This window comes from Tursiops truncatus, chromosome 20 (genome assembly GCF_011762595.2).
Source record: "Tursiops truncatus isolate mTurTru1 chromosome 20, mTurTru1.mat.Y, whole genome shotgun sequence".
NCBI classification, from domain to species: Eukaryota; Metazoa; Chordata; class Mammalia; order Artiodactyla; family Delphinidae; genus Tursiops; species Tursiops truncatus.
Window position 1 is genome coordinate 29,354,993 of NC_047053.1, and position 27,039 is coordinate 29,382,031.

The following is a 27,039-nucleotide window of genomic DNA, read 5'->3' on the forward strand; positions in this document are numbered from 1 at the left end:
CTCTAGGATGGTTCCAGCTCCTGGCAAAGGGTCACATCACGGTAGGTGTGTGAAGGTAGGATAGGCTTGCAGTGACCACTGAGAAAAAAAAGGTGTCGCCTGGCCCTTCTGCGCACAAGAGGGGAAACAGGAGGGGTCCCTTCGGGACTTCTGGGCTGGCTTCGTCGGCGGAGCCGCAGCGCACGTCGGCGTTTGGCGGGAAACACTCGAGCGTGGGCCCTCTGCTCGCGGCCGGGTCTCAACGGTTGGGCACCTCTCCGGCTGCCTCGCGCCACGTCATCGAACAGCTCCTCCTCCCCTCGCTCGAGTCGCACGCGCGGAAGTAAACACCTTGACGTCATCAGGGCGCGTCTTCGCCTTTCCCCTCCCATCTTCCCAGAACGGTGGACGTGCTCACCTCCGCTCTGGGCCAGGTCTATGTCCCGGTTTCCCGCCGTCGCGGGCAGGGCGCCAAGGCGGCAGGAGGAAGGTGAGCGATCAAGAGACCTCCAAGAAGAGCGGCCTTCGGCAGTTCCCATCGCGGATAGAGGTGCGGTCCGCGGGACACTACGGAGGCCAGCGGGAGTTATGGCATGGGGGTTCTGGGGGCGGATAAAAGTCCGCCTTAGGCAGGCAGAGAAGAGTAGGGGGGGAGGCCGCAGCGTTCTTGTCGCTCTCCAAGCCGGAGGGGAACTTTGCATCCAGTGAGGACTTTGGTCTAGAGGGGGGCGGTCCCAGACCCAAGTTGGGTGAAAACCCTGCTGGGGGACAAAAAAGTGAACCCCAACGCCGAAACGCGTTCTTCTCTTAAATGGGCTCATAAAGCCTTTGTTCTCTACCCATCCATTCCCGCCTCCCCCCCTCCGCCCCTTCGTCGGGCCGCCAGCCTGCCTTTGGGTACGGTATGAGGGAGCCAGTTTCCAGGAGCCAGTTTCCATGGTTACCCACCACTTGGCCTTCTGGGATATCAGTCACTCTGAACAGGGACCTAACTTGAACCGTGAAGCAGAAGCAAACACAGGTGGCTTTTAATTCAGCTGAGAGTTTTTCTGCTGTGTTCCAGGTTTTGGTCTATTGTTTAATAAAATTGGGTTTTGTGCTTCTGTATAGGTATGCTTGCAAATACATTGCCTTGTGCTAGGCTTAACTTTGTCAGCTACTTTGAGTCATGCATTAGCAAATACTCAAGTTGATTTCACTAAAAAGTTGCTCTGGGTTTATAAACCCTCGGCTTGCAAATTGGATGTAGGTGATTTAACTGAAGAGTCATGGGTTGATTATTTCCAGCCCTGGAATTCTATTGTCATTCCCTTTTCAGTTTTGGGAGATTGAATGAGAGATATCTTTACAGGCCTTTGAATTGCACAATTTTTCCCCCTGTCATTACAGAAGAGAAAGGATGCACATCACAGGAGGGAGGAACTACTCCAACTTTTCCTATTCAAAAACAAAGAAAAAAGCTTATTCAAGCTGTGAGGGACAATTCATTCCTTATTGTTACTGGAAATACAGGAAGTGGTAAAACAACTCAACTCCCAAAATATCTATATGAAGCAGGTAAGTTTATTCTGGGAAAATATTGGGAGTACTTTAAAAATATCCTCTTAAAAGCTAATAGGACTTCTGTATTACACAAATGCCCATCATTTGTTTTACAGTCCCAGTTCTTGTCTTGGCACACTGTCCCTACATCTTCCTTGCTTTTTTACGGTCTTATTTCAGATTAGTTGAAATGGCATTTTCAGTTATCATAATAATTCCAAATAGAATTATAGGTAGATGTTGATTCTGTGCTATAGAATAAGGTTGTCTTGCAGTAGACTGTTGACCACTGGTACTGAAATAATTTTCCGAGGGAAGGGATATATTGATATCTGCTGCTGACATTAGTATTTCTTGGTTCTATCTCCAGAGTGTTATCAGGTAACTGTTTATTCCTTGACTCTCCTAACACCAAGCCAGCTAACAAATTATCCTTACAGTGTTTTTCCCTTCAATACGGTAAAACTTTCTATCATAAGGTTGGTATAGAGCAAAATTATGTTGGATATTATAAAAATTTCGTAGTGTATATTAACTTACTCTAATGCATCAAATCTAAGATGCCGTCTATTAAGACACACCCCTATTTTACATACTATTAATGAAAAAAAAATGCCATCAGTTATAAGATGCATCTCCCTTTCAAAGATATTAAAATAGTAAAATATGCCTGTAGAATCTATGAAAAGTGGTATATTTAAACTTCTGTGGTAAAGTTAAATCCATTTTAGGAAGTGTGTGGAATTTTATGGATTCCTAGGGGTTAAAAATTCTTGGCTTACTCTTTAGAGTAAATCTTTAGACTGAAATTGAAAAAAATTAATTAAAATATATACATTTAGAACAGCTATTAATATGTAGTCTTATTTTTAATTAATACTTAAATTTCCATGGTGCACATGTAATACAGTGTGTTGTTAATTGGCAGAGTTTTCTTTTAGAAACACTTGAACAGTTTGTATTGATTGACCAGAAACAATTTAGCTCTAATGGGAAGCAATTGTTAACATTTTTGTGTGTTTTTACTTCTGGTTTTGATAGGGTTTTCACAACATGGTATGATTGGTGTGACTCAGCCACGAAAAGTAGCTGCCATATCTGTTGCTCAGAGGGTTGCTGAAGAAATGAAATGCACTTTGGGATCCAAAGTAGGATACCAAGTTCGTTTTGACGATTGCAGCTCTAAGGTACGAAAGTTTTGCTTGTATTTAATTAAGTACTGTAAATTTATAGAAAGAGTGAGAAAGTGATGAAAGATTTTGACTTCAAAATTCCATTTATATTTTAAAGAAACAAAGCCTCAGATTAGAATTAATTTGTGTTGCCCATTGTTAATGCTCTAGTCCTGGGGTGTCTAATTCATCCCATTTTCTCCCTTCTCAATTAGTTTATGTGACAGTTACGTTGATTTTTCACAGGACTGTCATATATTTTAGCTGTAAGGATCCTTGGCATGTAAATTACATTTGTATTCTTTAAAAATATTTTTTATTGCAGTAAAATGCATATAAAATAAAAGTTACCATTTGTATTACTTTTAAACCATTTTTAGGTGCAACAATTCAGTAGCATTAAGTTCATTCATAGTGTTGTGTAACCACTACTGCTATCTATTTTCAGAATGTTTTCACCATCCCAAACAAAAACTCTGTATCTACTAAACAGTAGCTCCACATTCACATCTCCCCGCCCCTAGTCCCTGGTAACTTCTATTCTGCTTTATGTCTGTATACATTTCCATATTCTAAGTACCCTGTACAAGTGGAATCGTACAATATTTTGTCCTTTGTGTCTGGCTTATTTCATTTAGCTGAAGTTTTCAAGGTTCATCCATATTGTACAGTTATAGTCTTGAAGTCAGTGGAAAACTGACAGCTTAATGAACAAAGTCATTGATCAAGTATTTATTGAGCATCTTCTGTATTCATGGCAATAGTTCATAGTTACAATTTATATTCCTTCAGGATTTCTTAATCCTGTACCAGATACAAAACAATCTCTGATTTGCCTATGGTCCCTGATAGGAATGGCCATCAACAGTGGCAAAGAATGACTCCCCAAAATACTGTCTTTGCCTTCCTAGTGGTCACTGCTGGGGATTTTTCTTTCTTTTTTTCTTCCTTTGTTTTATGGATATCATTGCTGTTAACTCCTCCTCTGGACCTTACTCTCAGCGTGGTTTTTTTTTTTGTTGTTGTTTTGTTTTTTTTTTGGCGGTACGCAGGCCTCTCACTGTTGTGGCCTCTCCCGTTGCGGAGCACAGGCTCTGGACGCACAGGCTCAGCAGCCATGGCTCACGGGCCCAGCCGCTCCGCGGCATGTGGGATCTTCCCAGATCGGGGCACGAACCCGTGTCCACTGCATCGGCAGGCGGACTCTCAACCACTGCACCACCAGGGAAGCCCTCTCACCTTGTTTTAATTCTAGTCGACTGACCCTATTTTTGTAACAGGAAAGTGGTCAAGGAAGAAGAGAGTGAGAGAAATGGTGCACCTACCTTTTCTCTTGAGTCTTCTAAAATAGCAGCTGAGACAGGGAGATGAATTCCATTTCATTATTGTTTTCCCACAACTTGCTCATCTGAAATCATTACATTATCTTAACCACTTTCCACTGACTTCATTGTATTTCCTTATTGGTCACTTTTGTTTGCTTTATTCCAGAATATTCACCTTAGTTCCTTATCCCTGTCTCTGTATAGATCACAAGTTTCGTAATTTACCATCCATGTTAGTAGACATGTTATTAGACTTTTTTATGTACTCTTATTTCATCAGATTAGTTTGATCACTTAATATCTGTACATCTGAGGGGGAAAATTTAGTTTGCAAAGCAGGGATGAATTTCTGTGATTTTATTTTTATGTATATGTTAGTGTACTCTGCTGTTTGAACATTAGGAAACAGCAATCAAGTACATGACTGATGGATGTTTACTGAAACATATTCTGGGAGATCCAAATCTTACCAAGTTCAGTGTCATTATATTGGATGAAGCCCATGAGAGAACTCTAACTACAGTGAGTATTTTACTGTATCGGTTATTTATTAGACAGTTTACTTCTTTTGGGTAGCTTTGTACTGTATAGTGAATTACCTTCTCTTACTTACATTTTAATCTATTCAAATGGGAATCCTTTGGTTAGGAGAGCAAAATATTTAAAATAAATTGGTTGTTATGTACACTTGTGACTTATTAGAAATTTACTTTTCTTTCAGGACATCTTATTTGGTTTATTGAAGAAGCTGTTTCAGGAGAAGTCTCCTAATAGGAAAGAGCATTTAAAGGTGGTAGTGATGTCAGCAACTATGGAATTAGCCAAGCTCTCTGCATTCTTTGGAAATTGTCCAATATTTGATATACCTGGAAGGCTTTATCCGGTCAGAGAAAAATTCTGCAATTTGATTGGTCCACGAGATAGAGAAAATACTGCATATATTCAAGCGGTATTACTTGGCATCCTTTTTATGTCTTTTCTATATCTATGATTCTAGTTGATTGAGTAGTTTGATAATTTATTTGTCTCTATTATTTTAATGGCAGCCCTCATAGGTCCTAGGACTTTTTTTAAAAAAGATTTATTATTTATTTATTTACTTATTTTTGGCTGTGTCGGGTCTTAGTTGCAGCACGCAAGATCTTCATTGAGGCACGCAGGATCTTTTGTTGTGGCGTGTGGGCTCTTCTTTGTGGTGCACGGGCTTCTCTCTAGTTGTGGTTTGCACGCAGGCTCCAGGGCACGTGGGCTCTGTAGTTTGCAGCACGCAGGCTCTAGTTGAGGCATGCAAGCTCAGTAGTTGTGAGCTACTAACTAAGATCCCACATGCCGCGGGGCTTAGTTGCCCCGCGGCATGTGGGATCTTAGTTGCCTGACCAGGGATTGAACCCACATCCCCTGCATTGGAAGGTGGATTCATTACCACTGGACCACCAGGGAAGTCCCAGGTCCTAGGACTTTCGAGAATCAAGTTTAATTTTTCTGTGGAACTAGGGGAGGTGGTGGTGGGGGGGGGACTGTATTTCCACTAGCATATTATGCTTGTGTTTCTTGCTTTAGATTGTGAAAGTGACCATGGATATCCATTTGAATGAAATGGCTGGAGACATCTTGGTTTTTCTGACTGGTGAGCATTCAGTACCAGGTTTTAAAAGTTTACTATTTGTACAAGGGAGCGGGGCACCATGATAGAGTGTTACCTTTGTTGGAAAATCTAGGCTCTACTCATGTTATCCTAGCCTTTTATGATTTTCTGAGTAGTTTTAGATATTATATCTATTACAAGATATATAAGGTAATTCTACACTGCCCTAAAAACCATGAGTCTCATTAGTAAACATAGGTAAAATACACTGACTTTTAGTAGAAAGATATTAAACGGTAAAATATTAATATTTTTATTACTCTATCTTATATAGAGCTGTTAACCACACTAAACAGTCCTGGATCTGAATGATTAATTTCATTATTTCAAAAGACATACTACTAGCTCCTTTCTTCTTTGAGTGGTGGGATGGTACTGTGTGGTAGCAGTACATAAGGTGTAGAATCCATGTCTCGTAGACAAGCCTTTTTTGGAGGTCAAAAATAGAAATAGTTAAATCTCAGACTAGTGTGATTTTTCAAGTAGCAGCATCCTACTAACAGATATGAGTAATTTCATGGCTCACCTCCTACACTGCCTTGTACCCCTGTCAGAAGTGAGACATTGTAACAATCTCTTAGCCTTTTTGAGGTACTTAATTAAGCATTTTGAAATACACCTAAATGTAGTATCTCCTGGACTAGCCTCCCCTATGGTAATGATTAACTTTATTGAGTCTTCCTCAAATATACCATATTAGCAAGATGAAAGGCTTTATGACTATAAGCATTTTTATTCCTTTAGAGATTTAAATTCCTTGGAAACTTTCTTCTATTTTTAATTTTATTATTGTTGAGATTGAGTACAATTTATGTGTTCATCTACCTTAGATCAAATGAGAGATTTAAAATAACTATTATGTAAAACCAATATTAATCTAGAAGGGTTTTTTTTTATTCTTAAATTGATTTTGCTGTTCAGTTGCTGACATTATTTTCTCCCCTCATTTCAGGTCAGTTTGAAATCGAAAAAAGTTGTGAGTTACTTTTTCAGATGGCAGAGTCTGTTGATTATGATTATGATGTCCAAGATACCACTCTAGATGGCTTGCTAATATTGCCGTGTTATGGATCTATGACAACAGGTAATTCCTCACTAGAACAGAAAATTTGATTTTTAAAACTTTTCATTGAATAATAACATGTATACAGAACAGTGTTCAGATCTTAGGTGTTTAGGTCAGTGAATTTCACAAAGTGAACTCACCTTTGTAACCAACACCCAGATCAAGAAACAGAGCATTAGGAGAACCAATCAGCATCCCTTTGAGAGAAGTGTTTTTTTTTTCTTGAAATCTTTTCACATTCACTTTTTCAAGACCTTGGACATCTATCCCCCTTACTATTGTTAAGAGTGGCCTATGTCTTATCCCAGCAGAACAAAAATATTGTTGGTAATTTTTTGAAATTAAGGCTATAATTCCTTGATAGTAGTACCATAAGTCAAATCTGATTTGCCACTGCCACGGAATTTCTAGAAATTTTGTATATCCTTATATATCTGAAACAAACCAGTGGATTGTTTTCTTTTTATGTAGCTACACACATTAGTCTACTTTTCAAGTGCGATGTTCTTTTTTAAGTTCAAAGAGCAAATGCAAACTCTTATTCTATTTGTTCATAATATTGTTGAATGAGGTTTAGAATTTGTTTTATAAAACTATTTTATTATGGAATTTGACTTGTAAAAGCAAAGGGAAGTTAACCTGCAGCCTCCTATTTGAAGTTTGATTGGGATTAGCATTTAATGTAACGCAAAAAGCATTTAAATGTTTTTATATTTTACGTGTAGTTTTGTTTTTGTTGAGTAGGTGGTTCTTATCCTTATATTAACGAAAAATGTTCAGGAATATATGTGTTGGTAAATAACCATAGACCATGTGCTATTTTGGAAATCTTTTTTGTGATGATATTGGGCCCTTGCTCTCATTGAGATCTATTTTAGATTTTTACAACTTAAAGGGAATTTGTAGGGTCATTATTAGATATTTAATGTTCTCATTGTTTTTTTTGAGATTTTATCTACTAACTTTTATAATTTACTTTATAACTGATAAGATAATTCAAAACCTGTTGCAGTTGCTTTGTTGTTAACTATTAACAATATATATATTTTTTCTTTTTCTATATAAAGTAAATAATTTCATTCTTTCCATTTTACTGCCATATTGAAAATAATGTTCTCTATCTGCCATTGCTTCTTGATTATCTTCCTGAAATTCAGTTTTTGTACTATTAAAGGTTGCTAGTGACCTCCTGTTCCTCAAATACCATGGCTTTTTTCTATTTGTATTTTGATTTTGTGTTAATATAAGTCTCCTTAAATGCTGTTGTTTAGGATAATTATTTGGTTCTCCTGACCACTATTTCTATAAGGCTGCTGTCTTCCCACGCTCCCTGGCCTTTGTTCCCTTCTGAATGTGACTGTTCCCTAAGGTTTCATCCTTAGCTTGCTGTTTTCTTAGAATTCTCTGTTTTGGAGAGGTTGGCTCCTAGGATTCATCTGTCACTTTGTGATGACTCCTGAAAGCTGTCTCTAGTTCAGTCTCCTGCACTCTAGACCTGGTGGGTCTCACAGGGCTTTCTGATCTGTGCATCCTAGATCATACAATCCAAACAAGTGGCAACTCCTACAGGTTTTCTTTTACCTTTATCTTGTCCAGATCACTCATTTTTCTTTTTTTTTTCTCATTGTCATCATTAGAATTGGGATCCTCAGTTTGCTTTCCTGAGCTGTTAACATATCCTGCTAACTTGTTTTGCCTGATTTAATCTACCATCCTACCTGCCATGATAAACATAATCTTCCAAAAGCACAGCTCTGATTGTGTCAGTCTCCTGTTGGGTACCTTCATCCATTTCCTATTGCCAACTGAATTATAATGCGAACTTAATAACTTGGTATTCATTATCCTTCCAGTATGACTTCTACCAGCTTTCAGCCCTAATTCCCAGTGTATGTGATTTTCTTTGTTGGTGTATATGCGTAAATGGTAAAGATGTGGGATTGGGTGTGAGTAGAGCCATTATTAAAGGGTTTTGTTTGTTCATTTTAGTTTCCCTTCCGGTTCCAAGGACACTGTAAGGGTGAGCTACTGGTGATCCATTAAGATCATAACAATATTTATTGTAGCAGTTTATAACAGTGCAAAGAGGCATTCAGATGGAGCTGATGAGGTACTAAGTAATGGGTGAGGTGGAGTTGGATGAAGTAGGGAGAGGGTGGCAGGTTCCTGGGATCTAAGGCTTTCTTTCTAAGCCTGGTAAATACAATATAGCACTTATTTTCTTTATTATTGCTACTTTGGGTTGTGGGGAGAGACACATAACATTATCATGTTATTTCCTTTATTTCCTGTTAGCTTCAGGAACAGAAAACTTGCACTGGGGAGTGAGGAGTGGGAAGAAGAGTTTCCTGCTTATAGCCTGGAGTGAGGGGGTACAAATGGACCTAGGTTTAGTGAATAAGTAAAAATTATGAGGTGGATATTTTATATTTGCTCTTATTTCTGGGCTAGCCATGAGGGTGGCTGACTGTTTCAAAGGGACATCTTAAAATACCTCCCTACTTGACATAAAAAATTCTCATCTGTCAAATGTGAAGAGGTGCTGTGGTATCCCTTGTACTACCAGGGTCATGTGACCCTGCTCCCTGGGCTGAACTCCCCCAAGCCCCAGCCTTTGCAATGTTCACTCAAACTCAAAATGTAAGAGAGATTTTTGATTCCTTTTCTTCCCACAACATTTTTGTGACTCTGTGTTTGCTCTTTCCTGAACTTGTACTCCTCCTTTCCCTTTTATTCTCCCCTTTCACTGGTTGAAATATGCTATTTTGTTTCACAAGTGCAACCAACTCCATAAGAACCTTTCCTGATTTCCCTCACAGCTGGTTTTTCTCTCTTCTTCATTTGAACCTCATTGTGCTTTACTGTATCTCTTGTGGCACTTAACACATTTATCTTGTGTTACGATTTTCTCATCCCCTCTATGAGATTGTGAACTTCCTGAGGTCAAGTACTAAACACTGAAAAAGTCCTGACTAAGTATTTGTTAAATTGAGTTCCAGATTTTTTACTTTCTGCTGGATATTCTATTAATGTCTTACACCAAACACTATGTCTGAACCTTTTTCTTGTTTCTCTCAAACCTTTTCCCTCTTCTGACTTCCCCCTTTTTGTTTAGGTCTTACACTCCTTCAGGTTGGTCATGCATTTAGGGAAAGCTGAACCCTCACAAAAATTTATGAACTGAAATATACCTGTTACTTCATAAGTGACAGTTATTTGCATGGAATTAGACACTTTTAGCACTGACGTAATTATCTAATTCAGTGCTTCTTAGCCTTTTGTGGAGGGTGGGGATCTCAGATTTTTATTTTTAAGTAATGAAAGCCTGGCTGTTTTTCTAGAAAAATGCACATATACCCATATATATATATTTGCATAATCAGATTTTTTTATTTTACAGATAGAGGCTAAGTGATGTTCCTGAGGTCACATGGTGAATCTACATTTGATAACTGGTTATTTATTCAGTAGTGGAGAATCTAACAGTACATGTGTTTCCAGAATAGATGAAGAAAAGGAGAGGAGTTTTACCTTGGATTAGTGTACAACATTTTAAAAGGGGAAAACCTACTCATTCAGATTATTGCATAAATCCAAAAATAGTTTTTTTTCCTTCTGCTTGCAAACCAAAGCTATTACTTCAATATAGCAAGTACCAAGTGTCTAAGATAGTTTCCTTAAATGTTAAGATTAAAGATGTGGGGGAATAAGGCTAATGAGTTTCACATAAAAACTTTTAGTCTATGTGGAGTCTCCCCAAATGGGAAAAATTTTCTTTTGTCTTAAAAAGAAATATATACTTTTTAAAAACAATAAAATCAGCAAAGAAAAATAAACTTACTCAGATGCCACCAACATGATTAAGTGATAATCAGTATTAATATTTTGAGGCATATTGTTCTGACCTTTTTATTTATGCATTTAGATATATTTTATTGTTTAGTGTTTTTTTTTAACAAAAATGGATTTATTTTACATATGCTCCTTCATTTTTCTTTTTTGCCCTTTGTAGAAGTTTTAAAAGTATAGAAAAGTACAAAAAAAATCCATTTTCCACTATGCAGAACTAATAGTTGGTGTCTCTCTTTTAAGAAAAATTATTCAATTGAGGGAAAATAATACAGTTTCATTATAAAGAATTCAAGCAGTGTACAGTTTTACAAAGGTAAAAGTAAAGAAATCACCTCAAACTCCATCCAGAAATAACCGTCTTTAACATTAGAAAAAACATTATTCAGATCTGTGTGTGTGTGTGTGTGTGTGTGTGTGTGTGTGTGTATGTATGTATGTGTGTACATATAGAAGGATAAGTAAGTAGTTAGATAGGTTGACAAATACTTTTTTTAAGAGAGAGATTATACTATTAGCTGCTTTTTAAAAAAGTATTTAATTTTTCTTGAATTTACTTGAAGGAATTGTTAACTTCAAGAATATCTTTCTTTACCACATGAGATAATATTTTATAAAAGAGTGCTTTAAAGTTTAAAAGGATGAAAAATATTAAGCTGAAGTTAATATCTTCTTTTTAGACTATATTTGATTGGAGATCTTATCTGTTGCCTGATTTGAAAGATGAGCACTTAAGTACTGATATTCTTCTATATCCTCCCCTTCTGATTTTTGTTAGTTATTTTTACATTGTTCAGTTGTATTCAGTATTTACTATCAATCCTTTTACCATGGTTTTTCCATTTCTAAGTTACTTTCAGTTAATTATAGATTGGCTAGATTTTAACCTTTTTTTTTTTTTTTTTAATAGAAGAGCTCTTGGGTGTTATTTTTTTTTTTGTAGTTCTTTTGTTTAAGAATGTCTGGCTTTTGCCTTTATACTTGAGCTACATCTTGGCTGGGTTTTATGTTCTTGGGTCACACTTTCTTTTCCTTAGAACTTGGTAGACGTTGTCCAGTTGTCTTCTGGCATTGAATGTTGCTGCGGAGAAGTCTGAGGCCAACCTGATTTTTTTTCCCCTCCTTGTAAGTGATTTGCTTTTTCTGTCTGATTGCCTGAAAATTTCTATTTTTATCCTTAAAGTTCAATAGTTTTTAATTAGAATATTTTTTGGTGTTGAGTGTTTTATAGTAAAATTGTCCTGGAATTTTATGTGCTCTTTTTAAAAATCAACTTTATTGAGGTATAATTTACATACAATAAACTGTGCCTGCTTTAAGTATATAGTTCAGTGAGTTTTGACAATGTATATACCTGTGTAACTACCACCACAAACAAGATAAATTATTCTTAGTTGCTCTTTTGATCTGCAAATTCAATTCTTTATTTCAAGGAAATTCTCTTGGGTTATATCTTTGTATATAACTCTTGTCTATTTATTGGTTTCCTACTTCAGAGTTACCAATTATTCTTATGTTGGATTGCATGTCTTCCATATGTTTTAGCTTCCTTCTAGTTACTTTATCTTTTCAACTGCACTTACTGATTATCTCAAGCCTTTTCTCTATGTCAGAAGTTTGATTTCAGCTGTATTAGTGAGAATTCTCAAGATATTTTTGACTTACCAAAAAATGACTTCGGGGGGGGGTAGAGTTTGAGCTGAGCAGTGTTGTACCTCTTTTATTCTGTTCCAGAATCATCTTTTTTCCCCCTTTGATTGACAATTTCTGTTTATAGCTTTATGTTCCTTTTATACACATATTCTCTCTCTCTCTCTCTCTCTCTCTCTCTCTCTCTCTCTCTCTCACACACACACACACACACACACACACACACACTTTCTCTCTCTCTCAAACACGTTTCTGCTTTGGGATCAATTTGGAACAAATTCTTTGAGGACGTTTCAGTTGGCCTTAACATATGTCACATATGTACATGTACATGTACATGTATCTTAGTAGCATTACTCCATTAAGAGCGTTCAGTGGTCTCTCCTCAGTATCCTTATTTCTTGGTAGATTTTGGAAAACCTTTCTGCCTCTTTGCCAATCCCCCCCCACCACCGTTAATTTATACTCTAGTACCTTATTAGGTGCATGGGGGTAATCAGGAGAATTGCTACATCTTAATGAAAATATTCAGTTTCCCTTTTTCTTTGTGGAAAGTGAGAATGTGCTTTAGGATATATGTATTTAACTTTTTCCCAAACCTTTATAAACAAACATAAAATTGGCATGTGTTTATACTTGTGGAATATGGTGAAAGTATGTGGGTAAAATGTAAATGTGAAACAAACGTGAGTCTTGTAAAAACAGCAGTTTCAGGCCTTTTTTTTTTTTTTTGCGGTACGCGGGCCTCTCACTGTTGTGGCCTCTCCCGTTGCGGAGCACAGGCTCTGGACGCGCAGGCTCAGCGGCCATGGCTCACGGGCCCAGCCGCTCAGCAGCATGTGGGATCTTCCCGGACCAGGGCACGAACCCGTGTCCCCTGCATCAGCAGGTGGACTCTCAACCACTGCACCACCAGGGAAGCCCCAGGACTTTTTAATTGACTGTAGTGGACAAAATGATAAACTGAAATTTTGCTTGAACTGAAGACTAAAATTAGGTACTTTTAAACATGGGTTAATTGAAAAACAGAGTTATTCATAAATATGCTCAGACTGGACATTTCTAATTTATGTAAAATTTTAGGGTAGTGTGGAATTTCAAAGGTAGAAGGATCTCAATTTATTATTTATATCATGCATTTTTAAATTGATCAATTCATTGAACTTTACTGAGCACTTTCTATGGTCCAGCCATTGTAGGTACTGGGCATATGTACCTACAATGACAATGTACATACCTGTGTAACTACCACCACAAACAATAAAAGAAAGTCCTTATTCTTACAGAGCTACATTGTAGTAGAATAGATAGACAATAAATAATAAATAAATGTGTAAACATATAACTTAAACTGCAAAGTAGTATATGATTCCTTTGAACCGTCTGAGCTACCTAAATCTAAGAAACACCTAAAAAATAATTTTTATCACTTACGTGTAAGCTGCCTTTCTAGCACGTTTTTTTTTTTTTTTTGGCGATACGCAGGCCTCTCACTGTTGTGGCCTCTCCCATTGTGGAGCACAGGCTCCGGACGCGCAGGCTCAGCGGCCATGGCTCACGGGCTCAGCTGCTCCGCGGCATGTGGGATCTTCCCGGACCGGGGCATGAACCTGTGTCCCCTGCATCGGCAGGCGGACTCTCAACCACTGTGCCACCAGGGAAGCCCTCTAGCACTTTTTTACTTGTGAAATTAATTTCAGAATGATTTTTAGAAAAATAGCAGCAATACTTGACTTGGTTTTAAACTTGCCTGTCTATATGTAAATCCTGGGCAAGCTGCTTGACCTCTCTGGGCTTTAGTGTTCTCATCTGTAAAATGAGATAGTTGGCCTAGTAACATAATTTTAAAACTGTGATTGTCTGTGCCACTCCTTTTCCCCTTCATAATAGTTCAACTTTGGTCTGTTTTATATATTGCGGATACATGGATCTTTTTAAAATTTTCTTTGGAAACAGGTTTTGTACTTTATTTAAAAACAGGTTTGGTTAAGATTTTCTTGGCTGCTGAAAAGAAAACAACTTGAGGTTGTTCAGGTAGAAAGAGTGAATTTTCTGAACAAATTTCCAAATATCTCGTGGAAATTGCAGCCAGGCATTTAAAATTTTTCTCTTTTTAAAGGATATATATGTACTTACTGTTCTAATGTATAACATAAAATAGTAAACACATATAAAATAAAAAGTTTAAAAGGATGTTATGAGAAATATAAATAGACATGCTAATGATTTCTTTTCATACCCCAATCGATTGACTTGTATACTCCCTGGAATTATTACTCCTAATTTTTGGATGTCATTGAAATAGATGATCTACCCAAATCCCTTGCTTGACCTCTCTAGCTTAAGTGATCTTTTCCTTCATCCCACCATGGCCACCCCTTCAAAAATTTAACGTTGTAGACTTTGTCTTTATCTTCATTTCTGATCTCAGTTTTAAACCTCTTTCTGATGATTACTTCCTGTCTCTGCCAGCTCACTCTTCTGTTCCTAATTCAACAATTTTCAGATTGCATTGAGATTTGTCTTATCACTTATCTCCTTTTGCCTATGCCGTAATCATTTCCTTGCAAACATTAACTCTCTTGTCCTGTTCTCTGCTTAACCTGTCAGGAGGGCAAGTCTGGTCAAATCCACCTTTCTGCTTATTTTACACTCAGGCCTGAGAATTGCCAGCAACCCAGAAATACTCTCTTGTGAACTCTCATGGATGATTCATTTTTTATTCTCTTTAGACTAGCTTTCCTGCATATATACTAGTCACTTCCCTATGGTTCACAAGTTAATTCTTTCTCTTTGCAAGAAACTGGCTTAATCAAATTGAGCATCTCTTGGACCTTATTCCAAATTCACAGGAGAATGAGACTGGCCCAGTTGAAGGGAGATGTTTATCTTTGGTGCCACAAACTATGGCCAGAGGAGCAAGGTATCATACTATAAGCATCGCTGCTGAGGCCCACCCTTCAGAATGTGTGGATAGTGGAAATAAGGGTGGTGTTACTTGTTTAGAGTTGGAGTGATGAATTGGGCAGACACCTGAAAAAGTAAAAACTGCCTTAGCTAATCAGTCTTTAAAGCATAGAGAAGTTCTTAATCTGTTGTCCATGGATAGACTTCAGAGTCCTAAACACCCTGTTATTTGAAAATTTTTTTGTGTATGTACATATGTGACTTTTAATGGAGACAAGGCCCACAGTTTTTAAATAGTCTCTAAGGGAGCTATGACCTGTATAAAGGACTCTGCTGTAGGGTTTATTTTAGCAATGATCATCTGTGATGCCATGGATCTAGAGATCTTAATAGTGAAAGATGAGGAAAAATAGTTTTTGCTATTATATTTTGAATTCAAGATAATTAAAGAGTGAAGAAAATAACTTTTAATGAAAAGAAATGAGTTTTTCAAAACTTCAGTTTGACAAATGCATGTTGTAAATTAGTATTTTCTCTTTACATATAATTTAGATCAACAGAGAAGAATATTTTTGCCACCTCCACCTGGAATTAGAAAATGCGTCATATCCACCAATATTTCTGCAACATCTTTGACAATAGATGGAATCAGGTATAACTTTAAAATTCCTTTTAAAGCCGAGGAAGCCACTTAGCTAATCATAAAGCATTAAGTTTGTGTCTCTGTGCCCTCCACTAATTCCCTTCTCACTTTTTTAACCTGTAATCACCTATCATATTTTGTAATTATTGATTGCTCTGAATAGGAAATGGAGTAGGAGGTGCACATAGTATTTCTGTTCACACTTTTTTTTTTTTATTTTTTTATTTTTTTTTTGCGGTACGCGGGCCTCTCACCATTGTGGCCTCTCCCATTGCGGAGCACAGGCTCCGGACGCGCAGGCTCAGCGGCCATGGCTCACGGGCCCAGCCGCTCCGCGGCATGTGGGATCTTCCCGGACCAGGGCACGAACCCGTGTCCCCTGCATCAGCAGGCGGACTCTCAACTACTGCACCACCAGGGAAGCCTGTTCACACTTTTAAAATACTGGTACTTGGTAACATGTAGCTTTCTCTTCCCAAATTTAAGATTATGTGTAATGTTTCATGGGTTTCTTTAAATGGGAAGCCAAACTTGTTTTTTCTATATTACATTACCAGCAGGTACCTAAGATGATCTGATATTCCCTTCTTACCTGTCAGCTCCACTTCACATAGTAAGCTTTGTATATCCAAGTGTTTATCTGGAGGTAATGTTGCTTGCTTTTCACCCTTCTGTGAAATGGACTTTTATTTTTCAATGTAATCAGTGATGCCATCAAATTTTGGAGTAAATTTTGTAATGAAACACTTATCAGTCTAAGTCTAGACTGATAGCTAATGTGAAGTTCTTTCAGACTGTTGAACCACATTCCTTCTCGATATTTATCTTTTACCCAATATATTTTATGTCCTTAACTAAGTCTGCCTCTGCCACAGGAAGGCTGGACCTGACCCAGAGATCCTGTATGTTTCTTTTGGGTAAAATGATCATCCAGATCTAAGAGGAAGTTTAATTTCCTCTGCTTTTCTCTTTGCTTTAAAAATAATGGTTTCATTAAGGGCTTAGGTAAGCAGCTGTCTTGAGTAAATTAAGCTCTGCCATTTTCTGTTTCCAGCAAAGGCAAAAGTCATTAAATAGCATGTTTCAGAATGTTCCCTAAGTGAATGATAGACTTAATACTGTTCCTAACTTAGTTTTTTACCTGACTTATTCTCCGTTTAGTTGGCTTAAAGTGGCATAGTTAAAGGCTAACTGGAATTAGGTTCTGAACCTGTTAGAATGGTTTAGAGCTGATTTTCAAGTTTATTTTTTTAATGGGAGAACATAAAATTAACATTGAAAAGTGAATAATTAAGTAGTATTTATTACATACATAATGTTGTGCAACTACTACCTTTATCTAGTTCTAAAACATTTCATCACCCCCAAATAAACACCTGTACACTTTAAGGGGTTGCTCCCCATTTGCGCCTCCACCCCAGCCCCTGGCGACCACCCCTTTCTGTTTCTATGGATATCCTATTCTAGGTATCTCATATAAATGGAATCATGCAATATGTTACCTTTTGTGCCTGGTTTCTTCCACTCAGCATGTTTTTTGAGGTTCATCCATGTTGTAGCATGTATCAGTACTTCATTCCTTTCTGTGGCTGAATAATATTCTGTTGTATTTGTATACCATAATTTGTTCATCCTTTCGTCCCTTAATGGTTAATGGACATTTAGGCTGTTTCTACCTTTTGGCTCTTATAGTCCTCCTACAGTGCTACTATGAACATATGGCTACAAGTATTTGTTGAGTACTTGTTTTCAGTTCTTTTGAAAATTTCAGCCTAGGAATGGAACTTCTGGGTCATATGGTAATTCTATGTTTAATGTTTTGAGGACCCTCCAAACCATTTTCCACACTGGCTGAACCATTTTACGTTTCCAGTAGCAGTGTATGGGGTTTCCAATTTCTTGACTTTCAAGTTTTACACTTAACTTAAAAGTTGTTACGTAGTTGTTCGTTTGGTAGAAAAGGAGTACCCAAAGTGGTTAAAAATTAACAAGTCTTTCCTTATTTTATAGAAACTTACCTTTTTTTCATTGTACTTAGATATGTGGTAGACGGTGGCTTCGTGAAGCAGTTAAATCACAATCCCAGACTAGGATTGGACATCCTAGAGGTGGTTCCGATTTCAAAGTAAGTCTCTGTGTTAAGCCTTTTTGTTCAAAGAACAGTTGATTAGATAATTTCTGATTGGTTTGGGGAAGGAAGTGAATTACTTAGAAAAATCACAGAACATTTTGGGGACTTTGTTTTTTGTTTGTTTGTTTTTTCTTCTAAAGGAGTGAGGCCTTACAGCGAAGTGGCCGAGCTGGCAGGACTTCCTCAGGAAAATGCTTTCGCATCTATAGTAAAGATTTTTGGAACCAGTGTATGCCTGACCATGTGATCCCTGAGATTAAGAGAACTAGTTTGACATCTGTAGTTCTGACCTTAAAGTGCCTTGCCATACACGACGTAATAAGGTATGTAGACAACTTGAAAAAAAGAAAAATTTGTTAGGGAGTAAGGTTATTCCTCAGAAATTTTTTTGAAGTATTTGACTCGAATGTCCCTACGTTTCAAGGTTCAGCTAAACCCAAATACAGGGCTTCTTTGCATTGCTTTACTGGGATTTGATCCCTTGCTCGTATTCTAACCTTGGCTTAATGGAGTTTTCATGCTGATGTTTATTTGGATAATTTAATGACCACTGTTTATCTGTAATGAAAGGTGTACAGTGACCCTAATGCCACTCAGAAAGTGTTGTTTTTTTTTTTTGGTAGCATCTTTTGTATGGCCAGCATGGTACCAAGTACGATGAGAGACAGAATAATACTCTTTAGTAGGTTTTTGCTTTCACTAAGCTTAAATTATAATGGGGAAACGAGATTCGACACGAAGCAAAAAATAGAACAACTGTTAAATTAGTTAAATGTTAAAGAATATAATTAGTATAGGACAGAATATTGTAGGGGCTTGAAATTTCATATTATGAAATTTATGGTAGAAGAAATAATGAAAGCAAGTATTATCTTGGTTTTAATTTTGGTCTTAATTGGAAATGTTAAAGTGTGAGGAACGTTGAGAGAAGGTGACCATGCCTTCTTTAAATGCATAATAAGAAAGGAAGTAATTACTAGGTGCATCCAAATATGTATTGTATACTCTTAGAAAGCCATCTAAGATTTTTTTATAGTTATTATCATAAGACTAGAGGTTTTCTTCTTTTTTTAAAATTTATTTATTTTGGCTGCGCCGGGTCTTTGTTGCGGCATGTTTAGTTGCGGCACGCGGGATATTTTTTTAGTTGCAGCATGTGGGATTCTTAGTTGCAGCATGTGGACTCTTAGTTGCAGCATGCATGCAGGAACTAGTTCCCTAGCCAGGGATTGAACCCGGGCCCCCTGCATTGGGAGTGTGGCGTCTTACCTACTGGACCACCAGGGAAATCCCGAGACTAGAGATTTTCTAGATGAGAATATAAATCCTAGAAAGAGGAAAGCAAATATGTAAAATTCTAACTGATATCATAAATAATACTAATGAGAAAGAAAAGCCATTTAAAGAAATCTAAATGGCCAAACAGATGAACCCATATTTAAAAATATTATTTATAAAGGCTAACAGCAGCATATGATCAAGAATAAATATATATTAGAAAAATAGGAACAATAATTACTCAATATCATCTGCACTGAGGTTTTTTTTTTTGCGGTACACGGGCCTCTCACCGTTGTGGCCTCTCCCGTTGCGGAGCACAGGCTCCGGACGCGCAGGCTTAGCGGCCATGGCTCACGGGCCTAGCCGCTCCACGGCATGTGGGATCTTCCCGGACTGGGCACGAACCCATGTCCCCTGCATCGGCAGGCGGATTCTCAACCACTGCGCCACCAGGGAAGCCCTGCATGAGTTATTTTTTCATCTTAAGTTTTAAGACTTAGAATGTAATGAAAGTTCTTAAAATGCTAGAGACCAGAAAAAAAAAAAAAAAGACTTCTCTCCCCCACCCCCCCTTTTTTCTCCCAGTTTTATTGAGATATAATTGATATACAGCACTGTATAAGTTTAAGGAGTACAGCATAATGACTTACATACATCATGAAATGATTACCACAATAAGTGTAATGAACATCATCTCATACAGATAAAATATTAAAGAAATAGGAAAAAATTTTTTACCTCATGATGAGAATTCTTAGGATTTACTCTCGTAACAGCTTTCGTATATAACATACAGCAGTGATAATTATATTTATCATGTTGTGTCTCCCTGCTCTTTTTAAGATGTGTGCAGAATATGGGCAGGTACAACCAGAATTTGGAATAGGTGGTATAGTATTCATAGGTGACAGAAAGAAAATGGAACTTTTCAGTTATTATTTTGCCTCCCCCTTTCTCCTCCGTTAGGAATGATTTTAAAACTGAAAAGATAAGAACAAGTCTAGATAAGAAGGAATTAATGACCAATATCAATTAGGAAATAATGAGAGAAAACCTAATGACCATAAATGAGTTTGTATTGTGGCTTTAGACATTATTTCCATGGTACCAGAAGAACTTGCAGATATAATGTCAGAGATATCGTGGGGCGTCTCTGAGAAATTATGCAGAACAGGTTACCAGAAAATTGTGAGAAACTCAAAAATCAATTTTCCATTTAAGAAGAGGGCAGGTTATAGAAACAACTACCCAGTAAGCTTGACATGATTCTTAGCAAATTCTAGCATAGATTATTGGAAAATGGTTTAAGAGAATATAATATATTTTTTAAAATATTTATTTATTTATTTGGCTGTGTTGGGTCTTTGTTGCAGCAAGTGGGATCTTTCCTTGTAGTGTGTGGGCTTCTCTCTAGTCGTGGAGCGGGCTCTAGAGCGTGTGAGCCCTGTAGTTTGCAGCACGCGGGCTCTAGTTGAGGTGAGCGAGCTCAGTAGTTGTGGTGCACAGGCTTAGTTGCCCCGCGGCATGTGGGATCTTAGTTCCCCGAGCAGGGATCAAACCGTGTCCCTTGCATTGGAAGGCGGGTTCTCTACCACTGGACCACCAGGGAAGTCCCTAAGAGAATACAGTGTTGATTTGTAATCATCAATGTGAATCAAAATGGTTCACAAAGAATATGTTATCATAAACCATTTTCTTTTCAGTTTGAAGGCAGGACCATCCACTTAATGGATGCACCACAAGGATTTATTGATTGATAACCTAATGTCTCTTGTTTTCAACACAATATTTAGCAAGATTACATTGACGTATTTGTGAATAAGATGTGACAGTACTGCTGAATTAGGGTATATTTGCCAAATAGCCGAATCCAGAAAGTACTGATTAATTGCTCACCAAGCCTTGATGAAGGTTTTACTGGTAGTATGCTGAATTTCACTCTTTCCTGATAAGCAGTTTTAATGAAAATATTAAATAAAGATATTGAAGTCATGATTACCAGATTTTTGGAAAATATCTTCATTTCTAATGGGTAGATGATTAAAACCAAGATTTAGAATGGTCTCAATAGGCCAGAACCTTGGGCAAAAATCAACAAGGTAAAAGTCTGAAGGGGTACACCTTAAATCTTACGTTTTGGTTGCACATTAAAGAAATTCAGTGCGGAAAAGATCTGAAATTATCAGATCACCACAAACTTAATATGAGCTTGCAATTATTACTATGTTTAAAGAACAATTTTAAAAATTCCACTGGCATAAACTTTGGTTATATTAATAAACCACAGTGTCCAGGTGATTGGGAATTATAGCATTCCTGTTCTGTGTTGGTCACTGTACATTTGGAGTTCAATTTTGCATGTCATCGAGTTTTATCAGGAGTTTGACGAACTAGATTGTTTCTAAAAAATGCTAAATATGGTTGGTGGGTCTCTTAGAAACCAAGTAATACAAGGAGAGTTTGACAGAATTGGTAATTGGTATAATCAAGGGAGAGAAATAATTGTAGTTTTTACAAATCTAAAATGGCTCTTATCTAGAAGAGGAAGCTGACTAGTCTGGTATTGCTCTAGGATAGGAGTCGTAAAATATGGTCTAGGCTCACTGACTGTTTTTGTAAATAAAATTTTATTGGAACACAGCCACGCCCATTCATTAATGTATGGCTGCTTTTGCTTCAGCAGCAGAGTTGAGTAATTGTGACAGCGACCATATGGCCTGTAAAACCTAAAATATTTACTATCTGGCCTTCTTTAGAAAGTGCTTGCCAACTCTTGCTCTAGCAGATACCAGGACTTGTTGGTACAAGTTGTAGGAAAGCTGACGGTAGAACAGTCTACCAGATTTTTGTTTATAAATAGAGTTGTCAATCCTCGAATGGACTTTTGTGTAAGGTATTAGACCTTTTGTCCTCTGTTGGACCTTTTTCAAGGTGGGAAATTGGAGTAGATGATTTAGCATCTCAAAACTAACGGTGGAAAAAAAAATCCAGTGCAGAATAATATTAAGTGATTATTGTTCCTGGGGTGGGGGGATATATATTCACACTTGGTTATATGCCACTCTGCTGTCCTTTGTGAATATTATTTTTTTCCATATTTAAAGAAATATTTATTTTCAAGTGTGAAATAGATCCATGTTCTAGAGGCATCTGAATAGTCGTACTGTACTTTGTGAATATTGTTAATTGTCTTATGTTTATAAATGATATTATGGTATGTAAGAGAATGTCCTTATTTTCAGGGGATGTACTCTGAAATATTTTGGGGGTAAATTGGCATTACATTTGCAACCTGTTTGCAGGTAGTTCAGGAGAAAATAAGTACATACACATCCATACATACAATAAAGTAAATTGGTTAAATTAATTTAAGATATTTATCATTTCATTAAAAACCATTTTGAGGTACTATTAAATAATTTGTAATTTTTCGCCACTTTCAGTTAATTTTCCTTCACTGTTTTATAAAATTGTAATAAAAATTATAGATTACAGAACAGAGTAGACTTGATATTGGCTATGAAGAATGGGGAAGGGTTAAGATAAGTAGAGAGGAATGGTGAGAGTGTTCCAGCTAAGGGGGAATCAAAAAGAAGGGCTTTTTTTTTTTTTTTTTTTGCGGTACGCGGGCCTCCCACTGTTGTGGCCTCTCCCGTTGTGGAGCACTGGCTTCGGACATGCAGGCTCAGCGGCCATGGCTCACGGGCCCAGCCGCTCCGCGGCATGTGGGATCTTCCCGGACCGGGGCACGAACCCACGTCCCCTGCATCAGCAGGCGGACTCTCAACCACTGAGCCACCAGGGAAGCCCAAGAAGGGCTTCTTGAATTAAATAGAAGAGTGTGATTCAGAAAAAAAATTTCCTCCTTTGCTGAATGCTGATCACAATCATAGAATGCTTTGGAAAAAAAAAAAAAGACAGAGAAAAGAAAGACTTGAAAAACAGAAGTAAAACCTTTTAAAGGAATTTTCAAATCTGTATAAAATCTTGCCATGTTCAAGGAATGGAATCTCATTTTATGTCTCATTTAAACACACAGGTTTCCCTATTTGGATCCACCTAATGAGAGACTTATTTTGGAAGCTCTTAAACAACTCTACCAGTGTGATGCTATTGACAGGTAAAAAACAAACAAAAAACGAAAACAAAACCAACCACAGTAGATATTAATCTCTTTTTAAAATAGCGTTTTTTTTTTTTTTTTTTTTTTTTTGTGGTACGCGGGCCTCTCACTGTTGTGGCCTCTCCCGTTGCAGAGCACAGGCTCTGACACGCAGGCTCAGTGGCCATGGCTCACGGGCCTAGCCGCTCCGCGGCATGTGGGATCTTCCTGGACCGGGACACGAACCTGTATCCCCTGCATTGGCAGGCGGACTCTCAACCGCTGCGCTACCAGGGAAGCCCTGGGTTCTTTTTTTTAAATTATTTATTTTTTATTTATTTATGTTTGGCTGCATTGGGTCTTTGTTGCTTCGCACAGGCTTTCTCTAGTTGTGGCGAGGTGGGGCTATTGTGATGCATGGGCCCCTCATTGCGGTGGCTTCTTCTGTTGCAGAGCACGGGCTCTAGGCACGTGGGCTTCATTAGTTGTGGCACACGGGCTCAGTAGTTGTGGCTCGTGGGCTCTAGAGTGAAGGCTCAGTAGTTGTGGCACACAGGCTCAGCTGCTCCGCGGCACGTGGGATCCTCCCAGACCAGGGCTCGAACCTGTGTCCCCTGCACTGGCAGGCGGATTCCCAACCACTGTGCCACCAGGGAAGCCCTAAAATAGGGTTCTTAATACTTTCCTTTATCATTAGTAAGTGATTTGTTTGAATTGAATGGATTGTTTTCCCTGAAATTAAAAGTTGTCCTCAATCTTTCTTCACCACAGTTCTGAAATTGTACCATAAAACTGTTTTGTTTAGTATTGATATTATTTAACAAGTAATTTCTTTCTTTTTTTTTTTTTTTTTTTTTTGTACTTTCTGACTGCTTTCATCCAATTCTCCCTCCCTTCTCACCCACTTCTGGTAACTACAAATCTGATCTCTTTTTCTATAAGTTTGTATGTTTGTTTGCTTTTGAAGTATAATTGACCTACAACACTATGTTTTTCCCTAACAAGTAATTTCTGAGTACCACTTCAGTGCCAGGCATTATGCTGGGTACATCAAAATGATGAGACCCAGAGTCCTTGTTCTCATGATTGTGTGATAGGAAAAGATGTGGTAATTATCACTGTCTCATTTCTTTAAGGACATTTTCCGTGCTTCTGTAGCATTGTGTGTCTTTTATTATACTACTTTATTCTGCCTCATTGTTTAGTTTTTTGGATATATAGGCCCTTGAGAGCAAGGAATTTATCATCTTTATATTTCTCTTATCAATGAACACAGTGTATCATATTTCTTATCTTGAATTGAATTTCTGGAGGTAATTTAAAGTAATCTAAATTATATCTGACTTATTCTGAATGCTAAACATTTCCTTTGTACTCTCCCAAGGTAGAAAGACTTAAAAACTTTTTCTTTCCATTAAGGAGTGGCCATGTGACCAGATTGGGTTTGTCTATGGTAGAATTTCCTCTCCCTCCACATCTGACATGTGCAGTAATAAAGGCTGCTTCTCTGGACTGTGAAGACCTATTACTTCCAATAGCAGCAATGCTGTCTGTGGAAAATGTCTTCATTAGACCTGGTAAGAAGTTTATTGATGAGTTTTCTTTTCTAATTAATAGATTTTATTTTTTAGAGCAGTTTTAGCTTTCTAGAAAAAATGAGGGAAAGTACAAACACAGAGTTTTCCCTATTATTAACATCTTTCATTAGTGTGGTACCTTCATTACAATTAATGAGCCAATATTGATACATTATTATTAACTAAGGGATCACTTTGTATTGTGAATTCTGTGGGTTTTGACAAATCTGTAATGACACATACTCACCATCAGAATATTGTGCAGAATAGTTTCACTGCCCTAAACGTTTCCCATGTTCCACTTAGTCATTCCTACATCCCTTCCCCCAAACCCTTAGCAACCACTGATCTTTTTACTGTCTTCATAGTTGTGCCTTTTCCAGAATGCCATATAATTGGAATCATACAATATGTAGCCTTTTCAGATTGACTTCCTTAACTTAGCAATGTGCTTTTACGGTTCCTCTATGTCCTTTTTTTTTTTGGAGTATGGTTGCTTTACAACGTTGTGTTAGCATCCACTGCACAACAAAATGAATCAGCCATACACATACAGATATCCCCTCCATTTTGGACTTCCCTCCCATTTAGGTTACCACAGTGCATTAGGTAGAGTTCCCTGTGCTATATAGTATGTTCCCATCAGTTGTCTATTTTATACATAGTATTGAAAATGTATATGTGTCAATCCCAGTCTCACAATTCCTCCCACCCCACCCCTTTCCCCTTTGGTATCCATACATTTGTTCTCTACGTCTGTCTCTATTTCTGCTTTGCAAATAAGATCATCTATACCATTTTTCTAGATTCCACATATATGTGTTATTATATGATATTTGCTTTTCTCTTTCTGACTTACTTCACTCTGTATGACACTCTCTAGGTCCATCCACATCTCTACAAATGACCCAGTTTCATTCCCTTTTATGGCTGAGTAATATTCCATTGTATATATGTACCATCCTCCATGTCTTTCTGTGGCATGATAGCTCATTTCTTTTTATTGCTGAATAAAATTCCATTGTGTGCAATTTGTTTATCCATTCAGATATTGAAGAACATCTTGGTTGCTTTCAAGTCTTGGCAGTTATGGATAAAGCTGCTCTAAACATTTGTGTACATGTTTTTGTGTGAACATCGATTGTCAACTCATTGCCAAACTGTATGATAAGAATATGTTTAGATTTGTGAGAAACTGCCCAACTATCTTCCGAAGTGTCTGCACCATTTTGCATTCCCACCAGCAATGAGCCTGAGATTCCTGTTGCTCCACATCCTCAACAGCTTTCAGTGTTGGCAGTGTTTTGGGTTTTGGCTATTCTCATAGGTGTGTAGTGGTATTTCATTGTTGTTTTAATTTGCAGATCCCTGATAACATATGATGTTAACTGTCTTTTCATATGCTCATTTGCCATTTGTGTATCTCCTTTGGTGAGGTGTCTGTTCCAGCCTTTTTTAATCAGGTTATTTGTTTTCTTATTGTTGAGTTTTAAGAGTTCATTGTATGTTTTGGATAACAGTTCTTTATCAGAAATGTCTTTTGCAAGTATTTTTTCCCAGTCTGTGACTTGTTTTCTCATTCTCTTGACATTGTCTTTCACAGAGCAAAAGTTTTTAATTTTAATGAAGTCCAGCTTATCAATTATTTCTTTGATGGGTCATGCCTTTGTGTTATATCTGAAAAGTCATCACCATACCCAAGTTCATCTAGATTTTCTCCTATGTCATCTTGTAGGAGTTGATGTCCTTTTGTTCCAGCCCCATTTATTCAAGACTCCTTTCTCCATTGTAATTCCTTTGCTCCTTTGTCAGAGTTAATTTGGTTGAATTTGTGTGGATCTATTTCTGGGCCTTGTATTCTGTTCCATTGATCTGTTTTCCTATTCTTCTGTCTGTACCACACTTTCTTGATTATTGAAGCTTTATAATAACTCTTGAACCTGGATAGAATCATTTATCCAGCTTTTCTCTTTCCCTTCAGTATTGTTTTGACTATTCTGGGTCTTTTCCCTTTCTATATAAACTTTAAACCCAGTTTGTTGATATCCACAAAATAACTTTCTGAGACTTTAATTGAGATTATATATTTTTTAATAAGATTTTTTAAATATTTATTTTATTTATTATTTATTTTTGGCTGCGTTGGGTCTTCGTTGCTATGCACGGGCTT

General features: G+C 37.4%; 1 protein-coding gene across 3 annotated transcripts in view; it reads left to right on the top strand.

Annotated features, from left to right (window-relative positions):
- Positions 1 to 354: 354 nt before the first annotated feature.
- The window catches only part of DHX40 (DEAH-box helicase 40), a 52,028-nt gene continuing 25,343 nt past the window's right edge, over positions 355 to 27,039 (top strand). Inside the window, exons 1-12 of one of the 3 annotated variants that reach the window (XM_019945469.3) lie at positions 355 to 529; positions 1,369 to 1,536; positions 2,563 to 2,708; positions 4,421 to 4,540; positions 4,740 to 4,967; positions 5,579 to 5,645; positions 6,616 to 6,747; positions 15,688 to 15,787; positions 17,817 to 17,903; positions 18,050 to 18,232; positions 23,230 to 23,310; positions 24,712 to 24,869. In XM_019945469.3, coding sequence (XP_019801028.1) covers positions 418 to 529; positions 1,369 to 1,536; positions 2,563 to 2,708; positions 4,421 to 4,540; positions 4,740 to 4,967; positions 5,579 to 5,645; positions 6,616 to 6,747; positions 15,688 to 15,787; positions 17,817 to 17,903; positions 18,050 to 18,232; positions 23,230 to 23,310; positions 24,712 to 24,869 — 1,582 coding nt within the window. In that variant the 5' untranslated portion in view covers positions 355 to 417. The remainder of the gene's footprint in view (positions 530 to 1,368; positions 1,537 to 2,562; positions 2,709 to 4,420; positions 4,541 to 4,739; positions 4,968 to 5,578; positions 5,646 to 6,615; positions 6,748 to 15,687; positions 15,788 to 17,816; positions 17,904 to 18,049; positions 18,233 to 23,229; positions 23,311 to 24,711; positions 24,870 to 27,039) is intronic. The other 2 variants (XM_019945471.3, XM_033846960.2) reach the window with 2 other exon arrangements.